Source organism: Austrofundulus limnaeus, unplaced genomic scaffold, assembly GCF_001266775.1.
Source record: "Austrofundulus limnaeus strain Quisiro unplaced genomic scaffold, Austrofundulus_limnaeus-1.0 Scaffold280, whole genome shotgun sequence".
In the NCBI taxonomy this organism is placed as follows: Eukaryota; Metazoa; Chordata; class Actinopteri; order Cyprinodontiformes; family Rivulidae; genus Austrofundulus; species Austrofundulus limnaeus.
In genome coordinates, this window is record NW_013952682.1 from 43,586 (window position 1) to 54,322 (window position 10,737).

The window sequence follows — 10,737 nt, forward strand, 5'->3', positions numbered from 1 at the left end:
CACAGAGACCACACAAAGACCACACAGAGACCACACAGAGACCAAACAGAGACCACACAAAGACCACACAGAGACCACACAGAGACCAAACAGAGACCACACAAAGACCACACAGAGACCACACAGAGACTGTCAGCGCAGATCAAAGATAATGGCACATACAGTTCTGTGGATTGAGGTATGTTTACCATAAATCAGAGCCAGGTTTTGGAACTGGGTCTCGGCATCCAGGGCCTGTTGGCCCACATCAGGGACACCAGATGCTAGAGTGTCATGGACACAGGGCATGCTGTTCTTACACATTTTCTTCAGCTCGTCCAGCTTGGATGGACTGGTGCTCTCCAGCAGGAGCTCGGTGGAGACAGGTGATAGAGAAACGTTTGGAGGCAAAGAGTGCAGCAGGCTCTCTGGTCCTGGGACTGTCCCTGGAAGTTCAGAACACATGTAAGGAACAGAGGACTGTGTCGGTCCATCCATCATTCTCGTATCAGAACTCTGTGCTTATTTAATATTGATGAAATCAAACCAGAAGCAGACATTTGTTGGTTGATAAGCTAAACTCACAAGAGTTTTCCTTCAAACTACAGATTATCTCAATGATTCCATCACATTTCCTGGTTTTTAGGTTTGCTTGATGAAGTCAGTGAAGTAAGAGTATCCATGGTCCACTCACAGGACAGGCCAAAGGACTGCAGCTTCCCTTCATCTGGGGGGTTGAGTTGCTCTGAACGAAGGATCTTCCCATCCGACGTGAGGAAATCATCAGAGCGGTTGGAGCTCCAGAAACCCAGAAGGCCCACAGTACGATTGAAGAAGTTCTGAGGGACTTCCACCATGGCGGCCATCTGATTATTGCCTAGACCTCGCCACACGACCACGTGGAGACCACTGGCATACACGGCTGAACATAGACTCACAGAGACACAACGAGCAGCAAAGACCTTCTCTTTCACATGCACCACACCTGAAAGGACACAATGACAGTTTCATTCTGGAAGAAGCTGATGTTTGAGTTGATGCTGTGGCTCTGGGTTTCACTTTACATGGAGACAAACGGTCTAAGATCTGCCAGGGCAAAGCAACAGAGAGCAGCAAGAAGACGGGGAGCTAGATGTTTACAGAAACTCACATTCAGACAGAAGAGATGAAACAAGAAGATGCTGCTGAACACTACAGACCATCAGCATCACAATGTTTTACAGCATAAACATGATTTAACCAAAACAATATCAATAAAATGCATCAACCTGCAGCATGTTGTTAAATATTAAACAGAGACAGCAGCTTTCAATGTAAAAACTCTTCATTACCAATTCTGACCGGAACTTCAACATCATCCACAAACATCTGTAGTCCACTGTTTCTGTCTGAACATCTCCATTCAACCTGAAAGAATGCAGATAGAAGCAGCTGAATGTGGGTCCTGTACCAGTTCAGAGTTGAATCTCTCACCATGAAAGACAGATTATCTAAATGTGGACTCGTTCAGAGAGTTGGGTTGCTGACCTTGCCGATGCCTTGGTAGAAGGCAGCCATGCGAACCACTGCTGGGACCTCTATGGTCCCTTTTGATTCTGTCTGTAGTCGTCCAATCTGTCCTTGTAGGGTGAAGATGTTAGAGCCACTTGTGGAGGACAGACGCAACAAGACAAACTCCCCCAGAGCCTTGAAGGAGTACTGGCTTCCATCAAATGTGATGAAGTGAAGGCTGCCGTACACCATGGCTGCAGGAGACACATTTCATCATAAAGTACAGACAGAATAAAAACATTCAAGCTTCCATCTCAGTTCTGCACTGAAGACCCCAAATTATTATCAGTCCTCGTTGTTCTTCAGTTTCATTCAGTGTTTTGATTTGGAGCTCTTCTTCTTAAATAAAATGAAAAGTGAAGGTTTGGATCTGCAGAAACATTAAACAGAACTCTCATATGTTAACAAGGAGGATTTTACTACAGAATAGGTTTCCACACTTTAAATGCTCTAAACTTTCCAACAACTTAGTAAATACCTCGTATAACCACAATTGTTGATATTTCTTCTAAAGACATGGAAACATGGTTTGCTTTGTCCTCTAGCTGTCAAAAAGGAAACCTTGAATTCCTGCTGGGATTTAACTGACACAGTGTTTAATCCCTTCAACGTATCTTGAGAAGTGTAGTTTTAAATGAAGGGATTCCTCACCGATGCCCTGTGGGTCCCTCTTGGACAGCGACGATCCACCAGGGCTGTTCCAGCTGGAGCTCTGACAGTTGTCCATCGGCCTCTTGTTCAGGTAAAGCTGGCACAGACTGGAGTTAATGCAGCACCATTGGAACGGCAGGAGGTCTTCATCTGCAGAGAGAAGTCTGATGAGACACGCTCTCAGGCTTTGGTGAGACAGATTGGACTGAACACTGATCGTGTTTGATCCCATCCATCCATGTTTTATACCTGCTTCCTCCATGAATCACCTTTCTCCTGACAGGTTTGACTAAAGGTTGAAAGAATTACCGTAGTATTTCTGCGTGTTGTATTCAGTGAAGTAGCGTACGTTGATCCCGGCCAGCAGGGCACCTTCTGGTTCATACACACACATCTTTCCTGCACCGGATCTGTTGGACAGCAGTGACCTGAAGATGTATCCTGTAGCACCTCCCCACAGCTCATCCCTCAGCTGCTTCAGACTCGGACCTGGATCCGTGGTGTCCTGTAGGAAGGACAGGTCTGCCAGAGCCTGGGACAGACTACAGGGACAGGAGGACCCCCCTCCCATCCACTCAACAGGGTCCGGCTCCTTGGACGCCCACGCCTGGCACCTGATCTGAGGACTGAGTCCAGAGCCTTCCTGTCCAGTCAGGTTATACAGCAGCTGGCCTAGTTTACCCAGAGTTCCTGTAACCTGCTGAGGCCTGTACCTGCCCCCAGGCCCAAAGAGGTTTCCTGGAGGGACGGTGGGCTCCTTTACTGAGAAGATGCCATCTGTGTAGCCAATAAGAGCATCGTGGTACTTCCTCAAGCCAGGACCCCAGTTCATGTCCCCATATCTGAGGAGAGCGAAGGACCGGACTCCATCTGTGGTCAGGATGCACTGGAAGGTGTTTGTCTAAAAAAACATGTTTTTGTTTTAGTATAACCAGTGAAGACAGAAGACCTGACACTGACACAGACAACAGCAGATGTTTCTGTGTCCTGATCTAAAACTGCCACAAGATGGCTCCAAGAGCTAAACTACAGACCTGGAACCTGACTTTCAAACATCAGCACCACCTGCAGCACACCTCTTAGACCAGAGCAGATCTCAGGAACCTCTGAGAAGGTCCAAATACTGATGAACTGTGATTATTCTTCAGACAAAGAAATGAACCTAACCTGTGTAGCTGTGAGTTTAATGCTCCTCAGTCAGAAATACAAAGCAAACCTCAGAGACGTTCATCTTCTGATAGGACACAGGCATCACATTTTCCCARGTGATCTTCAGGATCCAGGCTGGAGAAAAGGAGGATCTTCCATTCAGAACCTCAAACTTTGTCACTTGGTCTGCYGTTCGATTAAAAACCACCTGAGAGTAAACATCTGACACGCCTCCTTTACTATATTCCTGAAAGATACAACACAAGGAAAACATAAATAATTACTGAACTCACTGCTCTTCTTCATTTAAAACAATCATTTTAAAACTCACACGACTTTCAGATACAGCTAACCTGATAGTGCAGCTTCCCGTTCCCCTTAGTGAGGTCAGCATCATCCCAAAACACCGCCAACAACGAGAGCTTCATGTCTTCAGGGAAACCACTGGCGGAGGGAGATGGAAGCAGGTACTGATCGTTGTCCGAGGCCATCTGAAACTGGACCAGACCGTTGTCTGAAAACTGAAAACAGGACGAGTTTCACTCTGAGGTTAACGTCACAGGAAATATTTAACCGTAAAACATTCTGTTTGTTGTTGAAACCCACAGAAATCTTGTCGTAAGATTTTCCCATGAAGGGAAAACCCATCGGAGGCCAGATGTACGGAGAACTTCCATCTTCTGAGTCGATCTGAACTTCTTTATCTGCTGCTCCTGCTCCGTATGGGTACAGGGTTCCCTCTGTGTGGACAGCAGACCCTAGTTCATTCATTCTGATAGAAAATCAGAGATCTGCTGCCGTCCACAGCAAACACACCCACAGGAAAGATTTGGTTACAGTTTTTAAAACCAAAAGTCTTTCCTGATTCAACCTGGGTTCAAACCTGCAGCCTCAGGACTGAGACCCCAGCTCTGACCACTGATCAAATAATAAACATTTAAAAAACACTTCCAAAGCAACATAATGTGAAACTGATGTCGTTATAAAAKAATGTTTATATTAGATGCTATAAAATCATTAAATATGGTGATAAATAAATACATATCTGACCCATCTGAGTCAAGTTTCTGCAAACTGAGCTGCTTTCTGGACAGGAACAGGTGAAGCTTCCTGGTAGGTTGGCACAGGATAATTGCTGGGCACATGTGTGGGACACACACTCGTTTAGGTCCACACATCCATCTTGTCCGTTGCCGTTAGTGCTGATAGGCTTCCAGCCGGGTCTGCAGGTGCACCTGAATCTTCCTGCCTGGTTGGTGCAGGTGGCAGCAGAGGGACAGATCCCTGATTCCTGCAGACATTCATCCATGTCCACGCACAACGAGCCAATGCTGATGTAGCCTGGCTTACACACACACACGAACGATCCTGGAGTGTTGTGACACTGGGCCAGATGATGACAAGGGTTTGTTGATCCAGTGCACTCGTCCACATCTGTGCACAAGGAGCCGTTTCCAGCAAAGCCTTCATGGCAGCGGCATGAGAAGGAGCCTGGACTGTTCCAGCAGTATGCCAGAGTATGGCAGGGGGACTTCTCACATTCATTGTTGTCAACACACACACCCCCTTCCTCGTGATACCCCAGAGGGCAGGAGCAGTTGTATGATCCAGGCAGGTTGGTGCACACCTGGTCAGAGCGACAGGCGGAGGTGTTTGAACATTCGTTGATATCCTCACAACTCAAACCAACATCTTTGTATCCAGAGAAGCACAAACAGCTGTAAGACCCCACGGTGTTGTTACAAAACGAGTGCTCCTGACAAAGGCTGGGTTCTGGGTGAGAACACTCATCCACATCCTGACACTCTGTTTTATTCAGAACAAAGCCTGGCTCACAGAGGCACTGGTACGACCCTGGCACGTTGACACATGTGGAATGAGGTTGGCACACTGAGGAGTTCAGGGAACGGGAACATTCATTTACATCGACACATTCAGTCCCYTTACTCCAAAACCCTCGGAAACAATCACAATAAAAAGATCCGACGGTGTTCCTGCACGTCCCGTTTGTGCAGATGTCCTTCTGCCCTCTGCATTCGTCAGTGTCCACACACAGGCCAGTGGTGCTGGAGAATCCTGGGTCACAGGGACACTGGTAGCTTCCATTAGTGTTCACACAGGTGCTGTGTTCAGGGCAGGTGGAGGGATCCAGACATTCATTGATATCCTCACAGCCGCTGCTGTTGCCTTTGTAACCCGTCCAGCACTCACAGATGGAAGATCCAATGGTGTTTATGCATCTGGAGAAGTTCGGACACTGAATGAGGCCAAGGTAACACTCATCGATGTCCAGACAGAGGGATTTGTTGCTGTGGAAACCAGGGTCACAGGTGCAGTTGTAGCTCCCCTGTAGATTCAAACAGGTGCTGTGTTGAGGGCAGGTAAAGTTCTGTGTTCCACACTCATCTATGTCCTGACAGTGTGTTCCGTTCATACGAAAACCCTGCCAACATCTGCAGACATAAGAACCGTTTGTGTTGAAGCAGTCGGATGAAACAGGACAGGGCTCCTGTGATTGGTCACATTCATCTACATCCAGGCAGTTAGTACCATTTCCTTCATAACCCTCTGCACATCCACAGTAGAAGGAACCCTGGTAGGGGTGGCACTGAGCATGAACGTGGCACCTGCTGCTGGCATTTCGGCAGGTGTCTTCACTCACACATGTGCCCTCCGGATACACACGTCCCAAACTACAGGAACAACTGTAGGAACCAGGGATGTTGTGGCAGGTCAAGTTCTTACTGCAAGCTGTGGGCCACTGGCATTCATCCACATCCTCACAGACAAAGCCGTCACCGTGGTATCCATCTGTACACTGGCACAGGTAGGAACCCTCTGTGTTGAGGCACAGTGCCTGGGTGCTGCAGTTGTGTGGCCAGGTAGAGTTTGTCTCACATTCGTTTATATCCTGACAGTAAAATCCGTTGCCCTCCATACCAAGGGGGCACATGCAGGAGAAAGATCCAGGCACGTTAGTGCAGGTGGCAACTGGGTGGCATCCTCCATTTTGGTGTTGGCACTCATCAAAGTCTATAATTTATCCAAAATGGGACAGTGTCAGGGAAGCAGCGCCAAAAGATGCTAGAAAAGCTAACAAGAGTGTCCATTTACAGAGGCAGAAACAGCAACTAATTCAATCGATGAATGTAAGAAGAGCACGATACTCACCAGAGCAATTCTTCCCGTCGCCTGTAAAACCACGGAAACAAGAGCAGGAAAAACTTCCAACTGAGTTTAAACACTCTGCAAACTGACTGCAGTCCTGCTGCCGAGTCTCACACTCATCCACATCTGGAGAGGAAGGAGAGAGACACACAACATGAATTTATTTAAACTGTAAATAAAACTCAATCAAACAGAGAATATTCTGCAAGATCACGAACTAATCAATGACATAAAGAGACAAAGTGTTTCCTCCTGTCGGTCAGGGTTGAAGCTAAAATACATGTCATAATGACATYCCATACATGTCGAGTTTTACAGATTGTAATTTACACAGCTTTTCCCTCATTTTGCAGGCAAACGGGTGTGTAGACCAATCTCAAAGATTTTTTCAAGTTTTACAGATTTTTTTCAAAACCTCAGCTTCAAATTTATTTAACATATCAGAGCCTGTAGGATGATTAAAAAAATAAAATAAAATCAAACAAGCAGCTTCCAACCTGCTCTGCTGCTAGAAATAAGTGTGAGTGGTACGGATTCTTTACAAAAMTTACAGATTTCTGAGGCTCATTCTGCAGGTAAACATCCGGAGGGGTTGACGCATGAAATTTCTGTTATCTGGGAGCAGCCATYTTGTATTTTCATAGCCAGGTGGATGTAAGCCTGTATCTCCCTTAGTTCCACCAACAACCTAGATTAAATCATAAACGTGTGATGGGTACAAAATGGCCAAGTAAATATGTACGCGGTCAAGAACACAGTTGTACAAGTTGCAGACAGAAAAATTGACTGTAATTTTCTAAAACCAGCCTCACTGGTCACAAACACTCTGAACTGATCAAAACTGCAGGTTCTCATAGCTGTGTGTCAGTATCTGGTCTTAACTCAGTTTCTGTCTATTTTACACACGAGTAACTAAAAACCCAGACTGCTCTGGTTTAGTAAAAGCAGGAGGTTTTGATTAAGATTTGCATAAATTAAACAAAGATGAAAGAAAAATATTTTACCAACACATTGTGTCCTGTTGAGGGTGTAGCCTTCTCTGCACACACAAGAAAACGATCCTGGGCTATTCACACATTTTGTCGTATTTTCAGGACAAATATTTTCCACCTGACACTCGTCTATGTCAAAGCAGGTCAGTCCATCTCCTTCGTAGCCCACATCACAAACACACTGGTATTCAGAAGGTGAGCGATGGCACAGGCCCTTACTGTCGCAGGAAGGATCACACAGGGAAGCAGGGGTCACACAGGTGTGATTGGAGGCGACTGTACCATTCAAACAGGAGCAAACATAAGCACCAGGTGAGTTGACACAGTGAGAAAAGGCAGGGCAGGTGGTGTTAGAGAGCGAACATTCGTCCACATCCTGACACAAGAAGCCGTTTCCACTGAAACCTTCTTGACAAACGCAGGAGAAGTCTCCAATGAAGTTGTGGCATTTAGCCCTCGCATGGCACGAACCAACCTTAGTGCACTCATCTATATCCACACACTGGGAGCCGTTTCCAGTAAAGCCTCCCTTACAGGTGCAGGTGTACGACCCCACAGTGTTCAGACAGGTGGCATTGATGTGACATGGTTTGTCCTGACACTCATCCTTATCAACACAGCCCATGCTGCTGGTAGGACGGTAATACCCAGTCTGACAAGGGCACTCATAGGACCCATCAGTGTTCCTGCAGTCTTCATTCAGTCCACATGGATTCGTCCGTTCTTTACACTCATTCTTATCTTGGCAAATTGTTTTATTGATCAGGTCGAAACCTGATGGGCACTGGCAACTGAAAGAACCCTGAGAGTTGATGCATGTTGCTCTGTTACTGCAACCTCCGTTACTGACAGAACACTCATTCACATCGCTGCACTGGACTTTTCCATTCCCAGAATAGCCCAGCTTACAGGTGCAGCTGTAGGAGCCAGGAAGGTTACTGCAAACAGCATTGGAGTGGCACCGTGATGTCAGAGAGCATTCATCTATGTCTGTACAGGTGAAACCATCTCCACTGAAGCCCGTCAGGCACTGACAAGAAAAGGAACCGGGGGAATTAGTGCAGCTTGCGTTGGGGCTGCAGCGACCTGCTTGACATTCATCGATGTCAGCGCACCTGGAGTTGTTGAAGATGAAGCCGCTGCCGCAGTCACACTTGTATGACCCTCCAGTGTTGACACAAGTGGTGGTAGACGGACAAATGTTCGGCTGAGCACACTCATTAATGTCTTCACACTGTCGCCCATCTCCAAGGTAACCTTCCAGGCAGGAGCACTCGTAGCTGCCCAGTCTGTTGATGCAAAGAGCCTTGGAACTGCATGTGTTGCCTGAGATGCATTCGTTTATATCTACACATGTCAACCCGTTTCCCACAAACCCACTTCTGCAGCTACACTGGTAGGACCCAACAGTGTTTTTACAATCTGAGTAAGGGCTGCAGATGTTGGCTGCACACTCATCGATGTCTGCACAGCTCTGTCCGTTACTTTGATAGCCAGTGCTGCAGGTGCAGCGGTAAGAGCCGGGCAGGTTTGTACAACCATTATATCCTAATGAAGAAGAACACACACGAGGGTTCTCTGAACACTCATCAATGTCTAAACACAGGTAGTTCCCATTTCCTTTGTAGCCAGTGTTACACGTGCACAGATAAGAGCCAGGGTTGTTGGTGCAGGTGGCGTTCCAGTGGCAGAGCTGTTGGTTCGAACATTCATTGACATCAGTGCACTTAAAGCCGTCGCCTACGAAGCCTGTGCTGCATTTACACTGCCTCGCTCCATCAGTGTTGGTACAAACAGCAGTGGGGTCACAGCCACCATTCGCTGTTAGACACTCGTTGATGTCCTGGCAATTTTTTCCATCTCCAACGTATCCGCTGAGGCAGGTGCAGATGTAGCTGCCTTGGGTGTTGTCGCAGCGAGCCTTGGAGTGACAGTTGTGGAGGAGACTCAGACATTCGTCAACATCAGAGCACTGCAGACCGTTTCCCTGAAAGCCTGTCTGGCACACACACGTGAAGTTGTTRCTGATCTTCATGCAGTCGGCCTGAGGATGGCAGCGGATGCCTTCAGCTTCACAGTCTTTCTGGTCAACAACAGCTGGAGAATAGAAACGATTAAGAAATATTATACTTGAGTATTTGTTTACATCTGTTATTTAGTTGTCTAAAAGCTTCAGTAAATGTGTCTGAGTATTATATGAGTACAGTAAATACAGATTACTGTAAGATACCTGCACAGCAGGATCCCAGCACTGTGATGAGTACTAACAGCCTAAAGAGAGAAAACCTATGAGCACAGAGAGAAAACATTATTTAGACCAACAGATGCATTAAAGCCTTTTACAAAGAATCATTCTGAGAAAACCAAACACCAAAAACCAAACAGCCAAATYAAAAACAAAGCCAAAGCTTAGTCCCCTGTCACATCAAAACTGACAAGATCTTTAAGACAGAAAAAACATGACAAAAATTTGACCAATATTACCTAATCAGAAAAAAAATCAATTAATGTTATCCTGAAGAAATTATTGGGGTTTATGTTATATACTGATTTTATATGTTATATACTGATTTTATATGTTATATACTGATTTTATATGTTATATACTGATTTTATATGTTATATACTGATTTTATATGTTATATACTGATTTTATATGTTATATACTGATTTTATATGTTATATACTGATTTTATATGTTATATACTGATTTTATATGTTATATACTGATTTTATATGTTATATACTGATTTTATATGTTATATACTGATTTTATATGTTATATACTGATTTTATATGTTGTATACTGATTTTATATGTTATATACTGATTTTAATTACACTACACATGGTATAGTGTAATTAAAATCAGTATACAACATAAACCCCAATAATTTATTCAGTACCCAACCTATTAGTTTTATTAATCTTCAGTGAATCACTTTGAACGATCAACTTCCAAAACTGAAACATATTTATATTAAACATGATGTAAACTTTAAAATTAACAGAGGATTAAAACAAACAGAACTCAGTCAACAACAGTGATGAAGCTTTCCACATCCACACATGTGTTCTGTCATTAGTACCTGTGTAGTTTTAGTAACTTTGTACCTTTGTAGTTTTGGTCAGTTGTACCTGTGTAGTTTTAGTAACTTTGTACTTTTGTAGTTTTAGTAACTTTGTACCTTTGTAGTTTTGGTCAGTTGTACCTGTGTAGTTTTAGTAACTTTGTACCTGTGTAGTTT

The 10,737-nt window shown here is 45.0% G+C and overlaps 1 protein-coding gene across 1 annotated transcript in view; it reads right to left on the reverse strand.

Annotated features, from left to right (window-relative positions):
- si:ch73-105b23.6 (fibrillin-2) overlaps nucleotides 1-10,737 on the reverse strand; it is a gene marked incomplete in the record, with an annotated part of 31,153 nt that overhangs the window by 10,486 nt on the left and 9,930 nt on the right. The window contains 13 exon segments of the mRNA XM_014021147.1: nucleotides 189-425; nucleotides 674-964; nucleotides 1,311-1,386; nucleotides 1,507-1,724; nucleotides 2,182-2,331; nucleotides 2,491-3,082; nucleotides 3,398-3,577; nucleotides 3,684-3,851; nucleotides 3,937-4,070; nucleotides 4,381-6,363; nucleotides 6,502-6,624; nucleotides 7,503-9,587; nucleotides 9,721-9,776. Of these exon segments, the coding sequence (XP_013876601.1) occupies nucleotides 189-425; nucleotides 674-964; nucleotides 1,311-1,386; nucleotides 1,507-1,724; nucleotides 2,182-2,331; nucleotides 2,491-3,082; nucleotides 3,398-3,577; nucleotides 3,684-3,851; nucleotides 3,937-4,070; nucleotides 4,381-6,363; nucleotides 6,502-6,624; nucleotides 7,503-9,587; nucleotides 9,721-9,776 (6,293 nt within the window).